The sequence below is a fragment of the Pygocentrus nattereri genome, chromosome 9 (assembly GCF_015220715.1).
Source record: "Pygocentrus nattereri isolate fPygNat1 chromosome 9, fPygNat1.pri, whole genome shotgun sequence".
Classification (NCBI taxonomy): Eukaryota; Metazoa; Chordata; class Actinopteri; order Characiformes; family Serrasalmidae; genus Pygocentrus; species Pygocentrus nattereri.
The window spans coordinates 4,689,203-4,712,963 of record NC_051219.1 but is presented as its reverse complement, the minus strand read 5'-3'; the positions used below and the strand labels follow the sequence as shown (position 1 = coordinate 4,712,963).

Genomic DNA, 23,761 nt, shown 5'->3' with positions numbered 1-23,761 from the left:
GACAGCCGCAGTGCGACTGCTGGAGTGGAACTGACAGGACGGCCCTCATTAGCCTAGAATGAAATTGATTATGTGTTTGAGGGCCAATTGGGATGTAACTCGATTATCATGGTGAGTGAAAGGAACAGTTATGCGAGAAATCAAATTCGTGCAATTTTCCTTTTACCCTAAACGACTTACTCATGCAGCTCTGACACCGCGTGGCTGCCATCTATAAAAACGGACTGCATTAGGAAATTACAGTACTTTACCGCATGTCTTAACGGAGGTGATTACGGTATTTGTACAGTTTTTTTTCTGTACAGCTCATGTGACTCTCTCGGCTGTCTGAGGACCCTCAGTTTGGTTACATTACAAAGCGCATGTAAAGATCAAGGCCTAATCTATCTGGCTTGTGGCTGTTAATCTGGCAGTGTACTTCAAAAGAAAATTTCCAAGTAATTTTTTGGAGATTTTTTTGGCCAAAAAGCAATTTCTTGGCCAAAATGATACTGTGGTATCATCAAATCCATCAATCAATCAATCAATCAATCAATCAATCAATCAATCAATCAATCAATCAATCTACCTTTATTTAAGGTCTGAGTCCATTTACGGTGACCCCTGATTTACAGCATAGCTGGGCTTTATGCAACAAAAAGGAATAAAAAGAGTAAATATAAATTTGAGATAGCGAAATAAATAGGACCAAAAATATTAAAACAGTACATAAATAAATAATATTGACAAACCAAAATAATCAAATGCTATAATAATAATAATAATAATAATAATATATGAATAAAACATCAGGATAAAACGGAAAACAGTAATAGTAACGATTAAACAGTAAAATAACAGTAAAGTATAAAAAAAACAGTAAAATAATGAAACAATTAACATAAAACATGAAACGAAATCAAATAACTAAAAAACTAATAAAACCCTAAAGCGAAACGAGCTGAGGCGTCTGCAGGCTGAGTGGAGGTGTTTAGAGATTAACACTTTAAGATGGTGGAGTTTTAAAGATTCCCGTAAAAGCAGCCGAAGTCTGATTTTCCCAGTTGAGTGAAAGCTCTCAGCTCCTGAAGGCTGATCCAGTCAGATCCAGTCAGATCCAGTCTGAACAAGTCTGATTGTTTCCATTGCTTGCAGGACTTCGAATAGGACAAAGTCTATTGGGGACGGCATGCGAGTCCCGATCCCCGGCACCGCCTCCGGTCCCACGTCCGGTGCATGGCTCGTTCCTCCTCCTCCATCACCGCCCCCGTTCTCCGGCCTCGTCGTGGGACCGCAGGTGGTGCCCATGGGGTTGGGCTCAGGACTCGCACGCCGCCCCCACTCCCTCACAGATTTCATCCTCTCCCTGCTAACTTCACATGTTTTTGTATGGGCCCTGCCTTCATCAGGACCTAGGGGATAGCCGCATACCACAGACGTGTGTCTCAGCCTCATAACTCCGGCTGAGAGGCATGCATGATCTCAGGATAAGACGGAATCGACAGGGCGACTCTACAGAACTGTTTGAGCCGTATTTCAGCACTGCTTCTCACAAAGACAGAGACACAGATATAGAAGGAGTTTATGGGCCACTGATGGTTAATTAAAACACTATGAGTTGAACTAAAGCGCAGAACAGCACCGTGGCCAGAATATCAAGCCGTGCCAAATCTGCTCAAATATGTCCTCGTGGGAGGAGGCACCACATCTTCACTACAGCGTTCAGACACAGGCTGCCTACGTTTCCCCCGTTTGCCATCGACTGTAATCACTGTAAAAACGTCAGCTTTGGGACAAGAGGGCCGACCCGTTTCCCACAGAATGCGCCATTTCTCAACAATCCTCTATATTTACAGAGCGCAGCAGCAGGATCACAGTGGTTTTACTGTAAATTTACAGCGGTTCCGTGCAAAGTAGCTGAAAACAGTAGCAGAGGTATTTTTTTTTCAAAGATATGTACATGTGTAGATACAGCACCACATAATGACGTCTGTTAGAGATTACTGAACAACTCCGCCCAGTTCAAGGTGCCCATGTAGGGATCTCAACATGCGGTGACCACCATGCTATCTGGTGAGGTATAGGCTTCCAATACTTGTTAGCCTCAGCGCAAAACTACAGAAGAACCATGGCAAACCCCTCGGTGTTCTCGGCTCCCCGTTCATGCAGAAACCATATAAATAAGCTAATGCATATGACAAGACCTGCACAGTGCACTGCAAGCTCATGGCCTCAGTGTCAACAAGAATTATGTTATACACCTCAGGGCTCAATGGGGCAGCATAACAATACAAGAGATGCTATTATTCTAACAGCCGAGACAACAATAAACATGAGCGCGTCGACAGTTGAGGATTGCATCCTGCTTCATAGAAGGAGGGAACAGAATATCTAGAAGATGGATTATGTGTCTGCTGAACGGAGAAAGGTCTAACTGCATCGCCGCGGTAAAGGTAAAGCACTCTCAGAGCCGGGCTGTCAGACCCTCGCTCTCAGCGCCGGATACGATGTTACAGGGTGGTCAAAAGGCCAAGTAGCTATCATGTCTCGCATTTTCTTACTTGGAGGACTCAGAAGCGCATAACGTTTTTTAAAAGCCCTCAAATCTCAATTAGCTCCCGACTCCCTGCATAGCGCACTGCATAGGTCAGGAAACTGGCTCCTGTGCACGAGTAGTGCTCTAAATGTTAGGGAGTCACACAGCTTACGGCTGAATATACAGGGCTGTCTGTTTGGGTGTAAAAGCCATTATTTTATGGTCTACATAGTGCACTACCTGGGGAGTTAGACTCTCAGGTTAAAAAGGCACTGGGGCAGTAATTCTCTTGTCACTGGGGTGGTTCCCTCAGGGGTCCATCTCAGTGCCTTTAGTCAGGGAACATAACTGAACCATAATCCACTGAAATGATCTGTTCTAAGCTGGACTGACTCCACACACCCCGCCTCGCCTCGCCTCCAGGCTTTTACTCTACTGCTCTGTTTTAAAACATTCGGTTATGAAAAGGAACAAATACCAACTTTTCACCTGGAGGAACTGATTTAAGCTCCACAATCAGACCTTAGAACCACTGTAGAACCTCTGAGGGAACACTTACACCGTTTGTACCTTCATGAACGAACAATGTACCTGCACAGCACCTTTAGTTCTAACAGTGTAGATCCAGTCACGTGATATGGACCAGCATTGGCTGGATAACGGAGATTCGGGCTGGGTGAATGAGCGGCCCACTAACGAGCAACGATTTAATGGCTGCATGCTTAACATTGGCCTGCGGTACCAAAATATCCTTTGGAACCGTAAGAAACAAATATTTTTACCATGCACACAAGTTTCTCTGTTGAAGTGGTTTCTCTCATCCGATAAGAGTCATGTAGTAGAAGTTCAGTACATCATTTACTCCTGCGCTCGTCAACCGAAGTTAATGCAAATATGAGTGAGTGCATGCATAATAGATGCCCCTCCCCTTTCCCAACCACTTTACTCTAATAGGCCGCACCCAGATGCTAGTAAGAAGAAACAGAAGAAGCTTAAGATTCAATATTTAAAATCTGAATTGTGTGAAATTGTTAACCCCATCTTTTTAAACTTTAACCATCATTTATTTTTTAAATATACAAATTAAACCTGGAGCCAAGCAGGGCTTGGAACGTGGCGCTGTTATATTCCCCAACTACATAGTTTAGATTGGATTGGTGCAATAGACATGATACAAACATGCCGGTTTGAGCACAGTCTTTGCCTTTTTTGTCTGACCTTTGCACTGGGTAATCCACACTATTGCACCCCTCTCTGAAATGCCTAGAACAGAGTTGGCACTCGCACTGCATTACGAAGTTTCACGTGACACGTTCTAGAACACGTGAAACCAATTTAGCGAAGCTCGTGGTTTGCATTTGTGAACTAATGTAAGCTACATGCCTGGTGTGACTCTTACCCGACCAATCAAGACAGGTTCCGGCCCGCTGTACTCTTCAATCACGAAAAACTGGTTCCAGATCCAGCTCCTCCTGGACCTAGAGCGGGGGTCCATCCCAGCAAGGCCCTGTCCCCTTTCTGGGGAATCTCCTGGGAACTCCTGGAAAACGATACCACTTCTTTGAGTGGCACTTGAAGCCTCTTGAAGGCTGGCACCCAGTCCAGCACGGCTATTCGTGGATTGAAGGGTATCTGTGGCACTGGAAATAGAGCCGGTTGTTGTGATTAGAGCAGAAGGGTTTGGGTTTATGTTGCCTTTGAGCGAGGAAACTGCAGTCCCAGCGTTTTCCGAGATGCTTGCTCTAATCTCTGTGGCTTGTGAGGCATCCCGATCCGTGGGTGCAGTCCTTTCCCACAGAGGCCCAGCTGGAGCCAAGGACGCCTCGTTATTCGTTATTCTCTCGTTCTTCAAAGTGTCCTGCTCTCTCCAGGCAGCCTTTGAACTCTGAAAGGTTTCTGTGTGTGATGATGTTGATGATAAGTCGTCCTTTCTTGCTGCCCTCCGAGGCGCCAGATCGAGTCCTCCCTCCTGCGCCGTGTGTGTGTGATCATCTGCACTGCCCACGAGTTTCACCAGCTTGGAACACACATACACACACACACACACCCTGAGGATGAGCAGCGACGACCTCCTTGAACTGCTCCTCGGCATGGTTCACCGGGTCGGGAGCAGAGGCCGAAAAGACGTACCCTTTCTTTCCTGTCTTTCCTCTCCTCTGCGAGAGACTCTCGGTCTCATCCCCTCTCCTGAATAACTTTTCTTTTCATTTCGTCCCTCCATCGCTGCATCTCGACATTCTCCAGGTGCTCAGCATTCACTGACAGCCAGTCCTTCCCTCCCTCTCTTTATTCTGCCTCTCTTTCTCCTTCCTCCCTTTATCTCTGCCTCTCTGTTTGGATTTCGTAACTCTCCCCCTGTCTGTCGTCCTTCCTGCCCTCCTCTCTCTCTCACTACTTCACTCTTTGCATTCTGTAGCTCTCACTTTCTCGCTTGCTCTCTCTCTCTGTCTGTCTTCCCCCTCTCTCTCCCTCCGTAGTCATCCGTAGCACCTCTGGAGCGCTCCCTGTGCCTCTTCGTCCGGCGGCTCAACCTGCAATCACAGATAAACGCAGAGTCACCACTGAGGTCACTGCTGGACTTAATTACACTTCACCGCTAATCAGCAGAGCTCGCAGATCCTTAAGCTTCCACATTGTGTGGTGTGTGTGCGAACGGGGAGCCGTGGCTCTCGGCTGTGTATCGAGGCTCTGCTGGGAATCATCTACTTCCCTTTAATTGGATTCCTGCCAGTTATTTTGAGACTCAATATTTGTATTCATAATGAAGTGATAAAAAACTGTAGCATGGCACTGGGACCGAGTTTCATCGCAATGACAAAACCATCCAGATGGCATCAGACTGAAACAGGTGTTTCTCAATTTTATTTAAAAAAAAAACGTATTTCCTATTTGTGCCGCTGCCTTGTTTTCCATGCAGTATCCTCATTTTCTCTGCATTCTCTGCTGCCAGCCTCAACACGTTGGCTTGACAATTACGATTAGAAAGATTACGCATATACAAGCTCATTTTTCTCTCTGAAACACACCACTGTCAAATCCCACCAGACATCCTTTAACACCATTTAAGCCTCTATCTTGTACAACCTCCGAACTCCACTTTGGCAAACTCTTGTAGTTGGGCTTTCACTACATAATTACTTCCAGTCGCTACAACTTGGCTCAGATTGTGTGGGATAAGCATTTCAGAAAATCCTCTGCATTGTGAGAGAGGATGAGCTGCTGTCTCTTTACCACTGCATTAAAGCAGGGCTTTGAACAGGTCCCACTGAGATGGAGCCTGAGGCAGGGTGGAATCCGTGGACGGATACCCAATTTGGTTATTTTCATCGAGTCATGGCAAGGAGAGCCATGCAGTACGTGTGCAAGTGTCCATGCAAGCAAACTAACTCGCTCTGCTCAATCCTACATTTTATACAGAATTCAGACATGACTCATAGAGCTCATTAGGGCCGAAACTGTCAACTGTGACTGCAGAACCTCAAGGACGCTTCCCCACCACGTAATTAAACCCTCTCTAAAGATTCATTGAATCTCTTCAGGTTAATGAAGACTGCTGCTTCTTGACTTCCATGACTTTGACGGGAACAATGTACCTCTCACCTTCCGAGTTTGAACTGAAAGCCCTCTGGCTCTGAACAACATACCTAAAGCCTTCTGAGCTTCAAATGAGCAACTGACCTATATCCTTCTGGGTTGGAGATGAAGGTTTATACCTACAACCTTCTGCGCTTGAAAAGAACAACTTATTGAAAGCCCTGAGTTTGAAAAGAAGGCAATACCTATGGCCTTCTAAGGCTGAAATGAAGAAAATGCATGTAATTTCTCAGTTTGAAAAGAACACCATACCTTGTGAGTTTCAAAGAAACTTACCTATGACCTTCTATACTTGAAAATAACAACTTTTACATTACATTACATTACATTACATTTAGCAGACGCTTTTATCCAAAGCGACTTACAAATAATGTGGTACATAGAACAAACATAGTCAGGCCTTAAAGGAGGCCAAGGGGTAATAGCGGGGTAGAGAAGGGAAGGAGGGCAAGAAGGAGATGAGGTTGGTAGTGGTTAGATTGCAAGAGGCGATTAGAGCAAGTGCTCCCTGAAGAGCTCTGTCTTCAGGAGTTTCTTAAACATAGCGAGGGACGCCGCTGCTCTGACAGTGGAAGGTAGCTTGTTCCACCACTGGGGAATCAAGTATGAGAACAGTCTCAATTGCTTTGTGTGAATGTTTGGCAAAGCTAAGCGAAGTTCATTGGAGGATCGCAACGGCCGGGCGGTGCCTGCTCTGTTAACACCTTGTAGGAAACTTACCTACAAAACAACTTATCTATGACCTTCTGAGAAACAGACTACCTACATACAACCTTCCTAGTTTGAAGAGAGTGACATATCTACAACCCTCTGAGTTTAAAACTGCATCATACCTCCATTCCTCTACAGTTGAAGTTAACAATAGGGGCAGTCGTGGGCTGGAGGTTAGGGGACCAGCCTTCTGACTGGAGCCATGGATAGGACTGCCCAGTACTCTGGGTAAGTGTGTTTACTGCCCCCTAGTGTGTGCAATTGATCAGTGCAGTGGTGGACAGTAACTGAGTAACTGAGTAAATGTAATTAGTTTCTGTACTTTAGTATTTTTGGTGTATCTGTACTGAAGTTTCTCCTTTTCTGGGCGTCTTTCTCCTTTCACTCCTCTACATTTCAGAGTCTAATATCCGACTTTTTCCTCCTACATTTTGAGAAATCTGTCGTTCCTTTTGGTTTCTGTGTGTATAAAAACGTAACATGTCAAAACAAAAGAAGCGCAAAGCCAGAGCACCAATCAGGGCCCAGCGGTCACTTTGTTTAGAGCTGGTTTTGACCTGTTGGTGTTACCGACCCAGTGCAGCACGCGGTTCAACGTCAGCGCAGCAGCGTAAAACTTTGGGAGAGTCTGTTCAACATAAATGATGAACTAACCTAACTTTGTGTAAATAGAGCTCAATATAGAAATATGTCCACATATGCAGTCGAGACTGACGCGGCTTTTTTCTGAATTTCTACAAACACCATTTCATTTTATAGTAAATGAGTTTGGGCTGGTTTATGTTTATGAACAGACGCCTACAGATCAACATAGTAAAGGAGCTCATCTGTGATCCTGAGTTTAAAGCCAGTTTTTATTCAACTTAAACTTGGAACTAAGTTGTAAATAAATCTGAAACTGAAACTTTGCTTGTGTGTAAAAAGTGATTTCAGAGCCACTCGGTTCTCCCTGATGGAAACTGTTTACCTTCAGTGTTTTGTGCTTCTGATCATTTTAATAGACGTCAGCGTCACTAATTAATGACGTTCTATTAAAAGACTGGTTTACCAAGAGAGACGCTGGAGGACTTTCACCTGAAATGAGTTCATGAAGCCAGTCTGGTTATAAAAATGATAACAGGACATCAGAGCCAGAATTACTCTTTTAGTACTTTTACTTTATACTTAAGTACATTTGAAGGTAAATACTTTAATACTTTTACTCAAGTGGAGGTCTAAAGGGAGGAACTTCTACTTTTCCTGGAGTGATATTTTACCTTGGGTGTCTAGTTTAACTCGAGCACAGGATTTGTGTACTTCGTCCAGCTCTGGATCAGTGGTTCTTAATTAAGAATTCAATACGTACAAGCAAGATTAATGGAAGTCATGAGGGCCAAACCTACCAAGACTGGCTGCAATATTAATGAGGGTACTTCAACTAAACCCACGTTCCAAAGATTCCAAAGTCCAAACTGTCCAGATTATCGAAGCACAACGCTTCTCACATCTAGATGTCTGTGTGTTTGAAAGGAGCAATCCTCTAAATATGAGAGGAGCAATGAATTCAGGCATGATGATTGGAAGTCATGAGGACCAAACCTATCAAGAGTTTGGTTCCAAACTCTTAGTGATGGCACCTTAATTAAACTTGCATTGCAAAGTTTAATTAAGCCGTTCAGGTTCTCGAGGCATGCTGCTTCCAGCATCTGGATCCCTGCGAGTTTGAAAGGAGCAACATGCTTCCAACTCTTTCGTGACCAATCATTAAGCAACATCAGCACTGCGATGGTCTCGACTCACAGAGTCTTTAAATATACCAAGTGCACTTTAGGCGACACACCACGGAAGCACATACATATGCAATCGGACATTCCTGCCTATAAAGCACTCTGGGGGAGATGCCTGCTGAGTTCGATATGAGCCTGTCATGGTGGTATCTCCGTATCCTCTGGCTATGCTCCATATCCGCAGCTTAATAGATGTCTCTCTCTCTCTCTCTCTCTCTCTCTCTCTAACTCACTCTCTTTCTCTCTTCTCTGGTCCAGTGGTTGCCAGCTACACAAGCTCTTGGCAATGTTTTCTCTAAACTGGATTAAATATCTCCATATACGGGACTCACACGTCTCTGTAGCACACAATGATGCAGCTACATGAAAGAATGACAGGCTCTGGTAATAGAGACAGGCTCAAGACAAAGAGATTGCAGAGCTTTGTAGAGCTCTTACAGAGTATAAACTGCAAATATTGCCAACGTTGAGTACCAAAGGAATAGTTTGGTCAAGAAACAAATCTAGTTTCCTTTTACCTGCAATGTAGCTGGTCTTCCAAAGCAATTCTACTTGAATTGTGAAAAGTGTGACCACAGTGGTGCCTCTAGAGCCGGAGTGCTCAATCCTGGTCCTGGAGATCTTCCACCCTGGAGAGTTCAGATGTTCAGACGCTTCTGAAGACCTTTCTTACCTGGGCCAAGTGTGCCAGATTTGGGTTGGAGATCAACTCAGGAGAGTGGCGGATCTCCGGGAGCAGGACTGAGCACCCCTGCTTTACAACGTGATGTTCCAGACATCCAGACAGTAAAAACCTTCTCTGATGACTTGAAGGTGGGAGGGACTACCAGTACTTTGGGCTGGGTTCATGAGGGTTTTGTTTTTTCCTTCAGTGGATGGTGAATGCGTACAGAAGCCAGTGAGCTTACAATATTGCTAAGAAACCAAATGTCACATCGGTATTTTTTATTATTATTATGAACGACCAGGTTTTCTTCATCACCGCGGAGTGAGTCCCAACGGGCTTTATTACGCATTTGCTTAATGCCTGCTGTGTATTGAGAGCACACTGATGAAAAGATAGAAAAAGGATAGAAAGTCAAGAATTCAGTCATAATAATGAGGCTTCAGCATGTGTTACAGAATGTTAATGTCTTAAATAATATGTTCTACGTGTAGGCCAGCATCCACCTTTAACAACTCAGTGCAATTTGAGGCAAATGTTCAATGATTGAGGCAAACGTTGATGCAGTCTGCGGAATGCTAATTGGTAGGGTATAAGCTGCTACTCGTTAGTCTCATTAGCCTCCAGTGTTAAAACTACAGATGCCAAACGTGCCTTGGCTGATTGGGGTAAAGAGAAAAATGTACAAATGTTCCATGAATCAGTCCCGTTTGATCATCATAGCACCTGACACTTCAAATACACATTACCCAGGTGGTATTTCATGACGGTAGGTGTTACCTACATGTCTTGCTTCTGTAATGTAATCTGGACAGCTTTGTTCATGTCCTAGCCACCTCTAGCCTAAACCGTTTCTGCTCCGCTGAGCCTGACAGCGCAAAACTGCGTAAGTGCTGCACAGTAACAGTAAACACTTCACACTGTGGCAGCTCTGAATACAAGCCATTCCGGATGCATCCGTATGCAAAACACAGCCTGGCTAAGCTGCACAATCCCTGCACACCACACAAGGCTTCACAATGAAAAACGCACGTCTCGGCCTACGTTTAGTCGTGCATCTCTGAGGTCTCGGAGGGGCTGAGATCCATGAGCGGTACATGTGCCCCCCCCATCCACGTCTTTTAAGCTGTGCTGTGTAACGGACCATTAACACGGGGCGATAAATCGGGCAAACGGCCCGAGACTCTGCTGAGCAGCGGATCAATATTGTTCCTTCCCATCAGCGAAGGGTGTATTTCAACGAAGTGTTACACACACTTGGGGACTTCAGAGGCTCAGGCCGAGGCCTTTAATAAAATATGAAGGCCAAACTGCGGCACTGACCTCCACTTAGTTAATCAAAATGATATGATAAAATGGCCAGAAACAGCGCAAGGGAGGTGTAATGGCTGGCTGAGGTTCAGCTACAGGGACTAAACAGAAAGCCCTTGCCAAAGCTATAAAACCTGCACGCTTTCCTCCGTGGGAGAAAACAGCAGGAGATGCGCGAGTCAGAGAGTTCGAAATATTTATCTCAATCTGATGGGAATCACTTTTCCACAATAGGGCTTATTTTGGTGTGGATAACGATCCTCAAGCAATGTTTTGGGCTCTGGTCAGGGTCATATTTTATGTTCAAGTTTGTTGTCTCCCATATTTGACGGAAACACGAGACACTAAACACCTTAATTACGTTTACAATAATCAGACGTACAATTACCCAGACTTTGGTAATGTTGTTCTTTAAGGCATTATCTGATGCACAAATTCATTAATGTGCAACATAAACCCACTTTTGAAAAACCGATAATTAGACTATTCATTTCAGTTTTGCTCATCAGTGATCTGATGACAGCTGTCATTGTTGTTAAGTAGCTTAACAGTTTTGATAAGTGGAGTCTCAGTCATGATTTTCTCATCATTGAGCGTGTTTACGTGCTCTGAATAATCTGATAAGTGCGCATATCAGATTTTGTCTCTAATTGGTTGAGCTTGTTTACATGCAGTCAGATCATGGGAAACTCTGGCTCTACATGAGTCAGACAGCAATCGGATTTCTGCTCTGCAACCAGCCAATAAACTCACAGAAGACGACGTGATGTAAAAATAACGTAAAACTCAAACGCCACGTCGCAGTTTTCTTTCAAACATTCATTTTAGCTGAAAATAAGAGTACACATGATCGCCATCTCCTACAAACCCCCTTTACTAAGCTAAAGTCCAGCTCGCTTTATCAGATTTCTGAAAACAGAGTAATTTATTTTTAAAAATTTGTGTTTGGTGCAGATTTTGTGGTTGGATAGTGTAGTGGGTAACACCTCTGCCTTCTACGCTGTTGACTGGGTTCAATCCCCCACCAGGGCAAGCACCCTGCACTATACCAATAAGGGTCCTTGGGCAAGACTCCTAACACCACCTTCACCTACCTGTGTAAAATGATCAAACTGTAAGTCACTCTGGATAAGAGCGTCAGCCAAATGCCATAAAATGTAAATTTTAAGAGAATTTTGTTGGCTACAGTCAGATTTGGACAGAATTTTCTCTGCTACAATCAAATTCTAACTCAGTTTTGTCCCATACAGTCAGATTTAAAAAAAACTCTGCTAAAAATGTCAGATTTGGACAGAATTTTCCCGGTTACACGCAGTAAAAATGGCTCGTCAGATAAAATTAAAAGAATGACTTCATGTAGTAGTAAGTAAACTAAGCTTTTTAATTGAACCCTGAATAAATACTTCGAATTAACTATCCATTCAATAAGTGTCATTATTTGGGCTGAGTAAAAAGTTTAACTGCTTGAAGTAATTTTTTTAGGTTGATATACCGAGACGTTTTTACAGTGCAAGTCAGTTCAAACGAAAGTTTGTTGGTTACACTGGAGTTCAGAGAGAATTTTGTCGGCTACCGACAGAATTAGACGGAAATTTGTAAACTCCAGTTGGATTCAGACAGAACATTTCAAAGCCCTACACGTTACTGATCCTAGAGCACAACCCCCCTTTTAGAACTGCCCTTATCTCAGCCGTTCTCAGTCCCAACCCTGTGCACATTTCTGCCTTCTCCCAGCTCAGCAAACACCTGATGCAGGCTTGTGCAAGACTGGAACAGAGAGCCAGAGCCTTTAGTCACTATTTGCTAAATAACTGAAACGACCTTGAAGCAGCAGCCCTGTTAGCCCTTTATAAACACCCCTCAGCCAGCGTGGTGCACAGTGGAGGCTCATTGGTTCCAACCATCCCACCAGTCTTGGGTTTGATCTTAGCTTATACCAATTGCATTTCTGCCCTTAAGCATGTAATTAAACACACGTTGCTCCTGGCGTCTGTCCAGGTGGCGTAATATGTTTTGGACACAAGCAACAGAGCAATGTAAAGCATTAAATCAGCATGGGCAGTTTCTGCTGGGCAGTTTTTAACCTGTTTATTCACAGTCTGACGGGAGCATGTTTCTCTAGTCCTGCCCCAGTCTGTCTCAGGAGAGGCAGAGGCACCATAAACTCTATATGAGATTCTAACGTCTAATGCATTTCCACTATGTGTATTTGTGCCAGACGTATGGACTTTTCAGGCAAAGGGTTCTGGGTAAAATTATGCACTATGCATACACGATCAAGCATCGGCCACGAGATGAAGAATCTGAGGAGTAATGTAAAGAGTAAACTACAGTAGCCAGAAAGTATCTATTATTTGAGGGCCCAGATCATGAAAAATGAAAACACTTTCAAGGTATGTAAAGTGTTTAATGTTTCAAAATGCTTAGTTCACAAAGTTCACCAGTCCAGTTCAGTCCAGTTATGAATAAAACAGCACATTTTGAGTTCATTTGCCTATAAATCTGCCTATTTAGTCTGCAGCAGAACTTAGCCAAATTCTACTGTCAAATTTTAACAGACGTTTGTCAGCCACAGTCAGATTTGGACAGGATTTTGTCAGCCACAGTCAGATTTGGACAGGATTTTGTCAGCCACAGTCAGATTTGGACAGGATTTTGTGAGCCACAGTCAGATTTGGACAGGATTTTGTGAGCTACAGTCAGATTTGGACAGGATTTTGTCAGCCACAGTCAGATTTGGACAGGATTTTGTCAGCCACAGTCAGATTTGGACAGGATTTTGTGAGCCACAGTCAGATTTGGACAGGATTTTGTCAGCCACAGTCAGATTTGGACAGGATTTTGTGAGCTACAGTCAGACTTGGACAGGATTTTGTCAGCCACAGTCAGATTTGGACAGGATTTTGTGAGCCACAGTCAGATTTGGACAGGATTTTGTGATCCACAGTCAGATTTGGACAGGATTTTGTCAGCCACAGTCAGATTTGGACAGGATTTTGTGAGCTACAGTCAGATTTGGACAGGATTTTGTCAGCCACAGTAAGATTTGGACAGGATTTTGTCAGCCACAGTCAGATTTGGACAGGATTTTGTGAGCTACAGTCAGATTTGGACAGGATTTTGTGAGCTACAGTCAGATTTGGACAGGATTTTGTCAGCCACAGTCAGATTTGGACAGGATTTTGTCAGCCAGTCAGATTTGGACAGGATTTTGTGAACTACAGTCAGATTTGGACAGGATTTTGTCAGCCACAGTAAGATTTGGACAGGATTTTGTGAGCTACAGTCAGATTTGGACAGGATTTTGTGAACTACAGTCAGATTTGGACAGGATTTTGTGAACTACAGTCAGATTTGGACAGGATTTTGTGAGCTACAGTCAGATTTGGACAGGATTTTGTGAGCTACAGTCAGATTTGGACAGGATTTTGTGAGCTACAGTCAGATTTGGACAGGATTTTGTCAGCCACTCAGATTTGGACAGGATTTGTCAGCCAGTAAGATTTGGACAGGATTTTGTGAGCTACAGTCAGATTTGGACAGGATTTTGTGAGCTACAGTCAGATTTGGACAGGATTTTGTGAGCTACAGTCAGATTTGGAAAGGATTTTGTCAGCCAGTCAGATTTGGACAGGATTTTGTCAGCCACAGGCAGATTTGGACAGGATTTTGTCAGCCAGTCAGATTTGGACAGGATTTTGTGAACTACAGTCAGATTTGGACAGGATTTTGTCAGCCACAGTAAGATTTGGACAGGATTTTGTGAGCTACAGTCAGATTTGGACAGGATTTTGTGAGCTACAGTCAGATTTGGACAGGATTTTGTGAACTACAGTCAGATTTGGACAGGATTTTGTAAGCCACAGTAAGATTTGGACAGGATTTTGTGAGCTACAGTCAGATTTGGACAGGATTTTGTGAGCTACAGTCAGATTTGGACAGGATTTTGTGATCCACAGTCAGATTTGGACAGGATTTTGTCAGCCACAGTCAGATTTGGACAGGATTTTGTCAGCCACAGTCAGATTTGGACAGGATTTTGTGAGCTACAGTCAGATTTGGACAGGATTTTGTGAGCTACAGTCAGATTTGGACAGGATTTTGTCAGCCACAGTCAGATTTGGACAGGATTTTGTGAGCTACAGTCAGATTTGGACAGGAGTTTGTGAACTACAGTCAGATTTGGACAGGATTTTGTCAGCCACAGTCAGATTTGGACAGGAGTTTGTGAGCTACAGTCAGATTTGGACAGGATTTTGTGAACTACAGTCAGATTTGGACAGGATTTTGTGAGCTACAGTCAGATTTGGACAGGATTTTGTGAGCTACAGTCAGATTTGGACAGGATTTTGTGAACTACAGTCAGATTTGGACAGGATTTTGTGAGCTACAGTCAGATTTGGACAGGATTTTGTCAGCCAGTAAGATTTGGACAGGATTTTGTGAGCTACAGTCAGATTTGGACAGGATTTTGTGAGCTACAGTCAGATTTGGACAGGATTTTGTGAACTACAGTCAGATTTGGACAGGATTTTGTCAGCCACAGTAAGATTTGGACAGGATTTTGTGAGCTACAGTCAGATTTGGACAGGATTTTGTGAGCTACAGTCAGATTTGGACAGGATTTTGTGAGCTACAGTCAGATTTGGAAAGGATTTTGTCAGCTACAGTCAGATTTGGAAAGGATTTTGTCAGCTACAGTCAGATTTGGACAGGATTTTGTCAGCCACAGTCAGATTTTGACAGGATTTTGTCAGCCAGTCCGATTTGGACAGGATTTTGTGAACTACAGTCAGATGTGGACAGGATTTTGTCAGCCACAGTAAGATTTGGACAGGATTTTGTGAGCTACAGTCAGATTTGGACAGGATTTTGTGAGCTACAGTCAGATTTGGACAGGATTTTGTGAGCTACAGTCAGATTTGGACAGGATTTTGTCAGCCACTCAGATTTGGACAGGATTTGTCAGCCAGTAAGATTTGGACAGGATTTTGTGAGCTACAGTCAGATTTGGACAGGATTTTGTGAGCTACAGTCAGATTTGGACAGGATTTTGTGAGCTACAGTCAGATTTGGAAAGGATTTTGTCAGCCAGTCAGATTTGGACAGGATTTTGTCAGCCACAGGCAGATTTGGACAGGATTTTGTCAGCCAGTCAGATTTGGACAGGATTTTGTGAACTACAGTCAGATTTGGACAGGATTTTGTCAGCCACAGTAAGATTTGGACAGGATTTTGTGAGCTACAGTCAGATTTGGACAGGATTTTGTGAGCTACAGTCAGATTTGGACAGGATTTTGTCAGCCAGTAAGATTTGGACAGGATTTTGTGAGCTACAGTCAGATTTGGACAGGATTTTGTGAGCTACAGTCAGATTTGGACAGGATTTTGTGAACTACAGTCAGATTTGGACAGGATTTTGTCAGCCACAGTAAGATTTGGACAGGATTTTGTGAGCTACAGTCAGATTTGGACAGGATTTTGTGAGCTACAGTCAGATTTGGACAGGATTTTGTGAGCTACAGTCAGATTTGGAAAGGATTTTGTCAGCTACAGTCAGATTTGGAAAGGATTTTGTCAGCTACAGTCAGATTTGGACAGGATTTTGTCAGCCACAGTCAGATTTTGACAGGATTTTGTCAGCCAGTCCGATTTGGACAGGATTTTGTGAACTACAGTCAGATGTGGACAGGATTTTGTCAGCCACAGTAAGATTTGGACAGGATTTTGTGAGCTACAGTCAGATTTGGACAGGATTTTGTGAGCTACAGTCAGATTTGGACAGGATTTTGTGAACTACAGTCAGATTTGGACAGGATTTTGTAAGCCACAGTAAGATTTGGACAGGATTTTGTGAGCTACAGTCAGATTTGGACAGGATTTTGTGAGCTACAGTCAGATTTGGACAGGATTTTGTCAGCCACAGTAAGATTTGGACAGGATTTTGTGAGCTACAGTCAGATTTGGACAGGATGTTGTGAGCTACAGTCAGATTTGGACAGGATTTTGTGAACTACAGTCAGATTTGGACAGGATTTTGTAAGCCACAGTAAGATTTGGACAGGATTTTGTGAGCTACAGTCAGATTTGGACAGGATTTTGTGAGCTACAGTCAGATTTGGACAGGATTTTGTGAGCTACAGTCAGATTTGGACAGGATTTTGTGATCCACAGTCAGATTTGGACAGGATTTTGTCAGCCACGGTCAGATTTGGAAAGGATTTTGTCAGCCAGTCAGATTTGGACAGGATTTTGTCAGCCACAGTCAGATTTGGACAGGATTTTGTCAGCCAGTCAGATTTGGACAGGATTTTGTGAACTACAGTCAGATTTGGACAGGATTTTGTGAGCTACAGTCAGATTTGGACAGGATTTTGTCAGCCACAGTCAGATTTGGACAGGATTTTGTGAGCTACAGTCAGATTTTGACAGGATTTTGTGAACTACAGTCAGATTTGGACAGGATTTTGTGAGCTACAGTCAGATTTGGACAGGATTTTGTCAGCCACAGTCAGATTTGGACAGGAATTTGTGAGCTACAGTCAGATTTGGACAGGATTTTGTGAACTACAGTCAGATTTGGACAGGATTTTGTCAGCCACAGTCAGATTTGGACAGGATTTTGTGAGCTACAGTCAGATTTGGACAGGATTTTGTGAACTACAGTCAGATTTGGACAGGATTTTGTGAGCTACAGTCAGATTTGGACAGGATTTTGTCAGCCACAGTCAGATTTGGACAGGATTTTGTGAGCTACAGTCAGATTTGGACAGGAGTTTGTGAACTACAGTCAGATTTGGACAGGATTTTGTCAGCCACAGTCAGATTTGGACAGGATTTTGTGAGCTACAGTCAGATTTGGACAGGATTTTGTGAACTACAGTCAGATTTGGACAGGATTTTGTGAGCTACAGTCAGATTTGGACAGGATTTTGTGAGCTACAGTCAGATTTGGACAGGATTTTGTGAGCTACAGTCAGATTTGGACAGGATTTTGTGAGCTACAGTCAGATTTGGACAGGATTTTGTCAGCCAGTAAGATTTGGACAGGATTTTGTGAGCTACAGTCAGATTTGGACAGGATTTTGTGAGCTACAGTCAGATTTGGACAGGATTTTGTGAACTACAGTCAGATTTGGACAGGATTTTGTCAGCCACAGTAAGATTTGGACAGGATTTTGTGAGCTACAGTCAGATTTGGACAGGATTTTGTGAGCTACAGTCAGATTTGGACAGGATTTTGTGAGCTACAGTCAGATTTGGAAAGGACTTTGTCAGCTACAGTCAGATTTGGAAAGGATTTTGTCAGCTACAGTCAGATTTGGACAGGATTTTGTCAGCCACAGTCAGATTTGGACAGGATTTTGTCAGCCAGTCCGATTTGGACAGGATTTTGTGAACTACAGTCAGATGTGGACAGGATTTTGTCAGCCACAGTAAGATTTGGACAGGATTTTGTGAGCTACAGTCAGATTTGGAAAGGATTTTGTCAGCCAGTCAGATTTGGACAGGATTTTGTCAGCCACAGTCAGATTTGGACAGGATTTTGTCAGCCAGTCAGATTTGGACAGGATTTTGTGAACTACAGTCAGATTTGGACAGGATTTTGTGAGCTACAGTCAGATTTGGACAGGATTTTGTCAGCCACAGTCAGATTTGGACAGGATTTTGTGAGCTACAGTCAGATTTGGACAGGATTTTGTGAACTACAGTCAGATTTGGACAGGATTTTGTGAGCTACAGTCAGATTTGGACAGGATTTTGTCAGCCACAGTCAGATTTGGACAGGATTTTGTGAGCTACAGTCAGATTTGGACAGGATTTTGTGAACTACAGTCAGATTTGGACAGGATTTTGTCAGCCACAGTCAGATTTGGACAGGATTTTGTGAGCTACAGTCAGATTTGGACAGGATTTTGTGAACTACAGTCAGATTTGGACAGGATTTTGTGAGCTACAGTCAGATTTGGACAGGATTTTGTGAGCTACAGTCAGATTTGGACAGGATTTTGTGAACTACAGTCAGATTGGACAGGATTTTGTGAGCTACAGTCAGATTTGGACAGGATTTTGTCAGCCAGTAAGATTTGGACAGGATTTTGTGAGCTACAGTCAGATTTGGACAGGATTTTGTGAGCTACAGTCAGATTTGGACAGGATTTTGTGAACTACAGTCAGATTTGGACAGGATTTTGTGAGCTACAGTCAGATTTGGACAGGATTTTGTGAGCTACAGTCAGATTTGGACAGGATTTTGTGAGCTACAGTCAGATTTGGAAAGAATTTTGTCAGCTACAGTCAGATTTGGAAAGGATTTTGTCAGCTACAGTCAGATTTGGACAGGATTTTGTCAGCCACAGTCAGATTTGGACAGGATTTTGTCAGCCAGTCCGATTTGGACAGGATTTTGTGAACTACAGTCAGATGTGGACAGGATTTTGTCAGCCACAGTAAGATTTGGACAGGATTTTGTGAGCTACAGTCAGATTTGGACAGGATTTTGTGAGCTACAGTCAGATTTGGACAGGATTTTGTGAACTACAGTCAGATTTGGACAGGATTTTGTAAGCCACAGTAAGATTTGGACAGGATTTTGTGAGCTACAGTCAGATTTGGACAGGATTTTGTGAGCTACAGTCAGATTTGGACAGGATTTTGTCAGCCACAGTAAGATTTGGACAGGATTTTGTGAGCTACAGTCAGATTTGGACAGGATTTTGTGAGCTACAGTAAGATTTGGACAGGATTTTGTGAACTACAGTCAGATTTGGACAGGATTTTGTAAGCCACAGTAAGATTTGGACAGGATTTTGTGAGCTACAGTCGGATTTGGACAGGATTTTGTGAGCTACAGTCAGATTTGGACAGGATTTTGTGAGCTACAGTCAGATTTGGACAGGATTTTGTGATCCACAGTCAGATTTGGACAGGATTTTGTCAGCCACAGTCAGATTTGGACAGGATTTTGTCAGCCACAGTCAGATTTGGACAGGATTTTGTGAGCTACAGTCAGATTTGGACAGGATTTTGTGAGCTACAGTCAGATTTGGACAGGATTTTGTCAGCCACAGTCAGATTTGGACAGGATTTTGTGAGCTACAGTCAGATTTGGACAGGATTTTGTGAACTACAGTCAGATTTGGACAGGATTTTGTCAGCCACAGTCAGATTTGGACAGGATTTTGTGAGCTACAGTCAGATTTGGACAGGATTTTGTGAACTACAGTCAGATTTGGACAGGATTTTGTGAGCTACAGTCAGATTTGGACAGGATTTTGTGAGCTACAGTCAGATTTGGACAGGATTTTGTGAACTACAGTCAGATTTGGACAGGATTTTGTGAGCTACAGTCAGATTTGGACAGGATTTTGTCAGCCAGTAAGATTTGGACAGGATTTTGTGAGCTACAGTCAGATTTGGACAGGATTTTGTGAGCTACAGTCAGATTTGGACAGGATTTTGTGAACTACAGTCAGATTTGGACAGGATTTTGTCAGCCACAGTAAGATTTGGACAGGATTTTGTGAGCTACAGTCAGATTTGGACAGGATTTTGTGAGCTACAGTCAGATTTGGAAAGGATTTTGTCAGCTACAGTCAGATTTGGAAAGGATTTTGTCAGCTACAGTCAGATTTGGACAGGATTTTGTCAGCTATAGTCAGATTTGGACAGGATTTTGTCAGCCAGTCCGATTTGGACAGGATTTTGTCAGCCACAGTCAGATTTGGACAGGATTTTGTCAGCCACAGTAAGATTTGGACAGGATTTTGTGAGCTACAGTCAGATTTGGACAGGATTTTGTGAGCTACAGTCAGATTTGGACAGGATTTTGTAAGCCACAGTAAGATTTGGACAGGATTTTGTGAGCTACAGTCAGATTTGGACAGGATTTTGTGAGCTACAGTCAGATTTGGACAGGATTTTGTGAGCTACAGTCAGATTTGGACAGGATTTTGTGAGCTACAGTCAGATTTGGACAGGATTTTGTCAGCCAGTCAGATTTGGACAGGATTTTGTGAGCTACAGTCAGATTTGGACAGGATTTTGTGAGCTACAGTCAGATTTGGACAGGATTTTGTGAACTACAGTCAGATTTGGACAGGATTTTTTGAGCTACAGTCAGATTTGGGCAGGATTTTGTCAGCTAGTCAGATTTGGACAGGATTTTGTCAGCCAGTCAGATTTGGACAGGATTTTGTGAGCTACAGTCAGATTTGGACAGGATTTTGTGAACTACAGTCAGATTTGGACAGGATTTTGTCAGCCACAGTCAGATTTGGACAGGATTTTGTGAGCTACAGTCAGATTTGGACAGGATTTTGTGAGCTACAGTCAGATTTGGACAGGATTTTGTCAGCCAGTCAGATATGGACAGGATTTTGTGAGCTACAGTCAGATGTGGACAGGATTTTGTGAGCTACAGTCAGATTTTGACAGGATTTTGTCAGCCAGTCAGATTTGGACAGGATTTTGTCAGCCAGTAAGATTTGGACAGGATTTTGTGAGCTACAGTCAGATTTGGACAGGATTTTGTGAGCTACAGTCAGATTTGGACAGGATTTTGTGAACTACAGTCAGATTTGGACAGGATTTTTTGAACTACAGTCAGATTTGGGCAGGATTTTGTCAGCTAGTCAGATTTGGACAGGATTTTGTCAGCCAGTCAGATTTGGACAGGATTTTGTGAGCTACAGTCAGATTTGGACAGGATTTTGTGAGCTACAGTCAGATTTGGACAGGATTTTGTGAACTACAGTCAGATTTGGACAGGAGTTTGTCAGCCACAGTCAGATTTGGACAGGATTTTGTGAGCTACAGTCAGATTTGGACAGGATTTTGTGAACTACAGTCAGATTTGGACAGGATTTTGTGAGCTACAGTCAGATTTGGACAGGATTTTGTCAGCCAGTAAGATTTGGACAGGATTTTGTGAGCTACAGTCAGATTTGGACAGGATTTTGTGAGCTACAGTCAGATTTGGACAGGATTTTGTGAACTACAGTCAGATTTGGACAGGATTTTGTCAGCCACAGTAAGATTTGGACAGGATTTTGTGAGCTACAGTCAGATTTGGACAGGATTTTGTGAGCTACAGTCAGATTTGGACAGGATTTTGTGAGCTACAGTCAGATTTGGAAAGGATTTTGTCAGCTACAGTCAGATTTGGAAAGGATTTTGTCAGCTACAGTCAGATTTGGACAGGATTTTGTCAGCCACAGTCAGATTTGGACAGGATTTTGTCAGCCAGTCCGATTTGGACAGGATTTTTTGAACTACAGTCAGATGTGGACAGGATTTTGTCAGCCACAGTAAGATTTGGACAGGATTTTGTGAGCTACAGTCAGATTTGGACAGGATTTTGTGAGCTACAGTCAGATTTGGACAGGATTTTGTGAACTACAGTCAGATTTGGACAGGATTTTGTAAGCCACAGTAAGATTTGGACAGGATTTTGTGAGCTACAGTCAGATTTGGACAGGATTTTGTGAGCTACAGTCAGATTTGGACAGGATTTTGTGAGCTACAGTCAGATTTGGACAGGATTTTGTCAGCCAGTCAGATTTGGACAGGATTTTGTCAGCCAGTCAGATTTGGACAGGATTTTGTGAGCTACAGTCAGATTTGGACAGGATTTTGTGAACTACAGTCAGATTTGGACAGGATTTTTTGAGCTACAGTCAGATTTGGGCAGGATTTTGTCAGCTAGTCAGATTTGGACAGGATTTTGTCAGCCAGTCAGATTTGGACAGGATTTTGTGAGCTACAGTCAGATTTGGACAGGATTTTGTGAACTACAGTCAGATTTGGACAGGATTTTGTCAGCCACAGTCAGATTTGGACAGGATTTTGTGAGCTACAGTCAGATTTGGACAGGATTTTGTGAGCTACAGTCAGATTTGGACAGGATTTTGTCAGCCAGTCAGATATGGACAGGATTTTGTGAGCTACAGTCAGATGTGGACAGGATTTTGTGAGCTACAGTCAGATTTTGACAGGATTTTGTCAGCCAGTCAGATTTGGACAGGATTTTGTCAGCCAGTCAGATTTGGACAGGATTTTGTGAGCTACAGTCAGATTTGGACAGGATTTTGTGAGCTACAGTCAGATTTGGACAGGATTTTGTGAACTACAGTCAGATTTGGACAGGATTTTTTGAGCTACAGTCAGATTTGGGCAGGATTTTGTCAGCTAGTCAGATTTGGACAGGATTTTGTCAGCCAGTCAGATTTGGACAGGATTTTGTCAGCCAGTCAGATTTGGACAGGATTTTGTGAGCTACAGTCAGATTTGGACAGGATTTTGTGAGCTACAGTCAGATTTGGACAGGATTTTGTGAACTACAGTCAGATTTGGACAGGATTTTTTGAGCTACAGTCAGATTTGGGCAGGATTTTGTCAGCTAGTCAGATTTGGACAGGATTTTGTCAGCCAGTCAGATTTGGACAGGATTTTGTGAGCTACAGTCAGATTTGGACAGGATTTTGTGAGCTACAGTCAGATTTGGACAGGATTTTGTGAACTACAGTCAGATTTGGACAGGATTTTGTCAGCCACAGTCAGATTTGGACAGGATTTTGTGAGCTACAGTCAGATTTGGACAGGATTTTGTGAGCTACAGTCAGATTTGGACAGGATTTTGTGAGCTACAGTCAGATTTGGACAGGATTTTGTCAGCCACAGTCAGATATGGACAGGATTTTGTCAGCCAGTCAGATTTGGACAGGATTTTGTGAGCTACAGTCAGATTTGGACAGGATTTTGTGAGCTACAGTCAGATTTGGACAGGATTTTGTGAGCTACAGTCAGATGTGGACAGGATTTTGTGAGCTACAGTCAGATTTGGACAGGATTTTGTCAGCCAGTCAGATATGGACAGGATTTTGTGAGCTACAGTCAGATGTGGACAGGATTTTGTGAGCTACAGTCAGATTTTGACAGGATTTTGTCAGCCACAGTCAGATTTGGACAGGATTTTGTCAGCCAGTCAGATTTGGAAAGGATTTTGTCAGCTATAGTCAGATTTGGACAAGATTTTGTCAGCTACAGTCAGATTTGGACAGGATTTTGTCAGCCACAGTCAGATTTGGACAGGATTTTGTGAGCTACAGTCAGATTTGGACAGGATTTTGTCAGCCACAGTCAGATTTGGACAGGATTTTGTCAGCTACAGTCAGATTTGGACAGGATTTTGTCAGCTAT

The 23,761-nt window shown here is 43.1% G+C and overlaps 1 protein-coding gene across 3 annotated transcripts in view; it reads right to left on the bottom strand.

The window, feature by feature from the left end:
- Positions 1-23,761, bottom strand: part of LOC108439955 (cadherin-24) — a 140,633-nt gene that overhangs the window by 102,934 nt on the left and 13,938 nt on the right. For all 3 annotated transcript variants that reach the window (XM_037541534.1, XM_037541533.1, XM_017718629.2), the window contains one exon: positions 3,915-5,046. In XM_037541534.1, coding sequence (XP_037397431.1) covers positions 3,915-4,607 — 693 coding nt within the window. In that variant the 5' untranslated portion in view covers positions 4,608-5,046. The remainder of the gene's footprint in view (positions 1-3,914; positions 5,047-23,761) is intronic.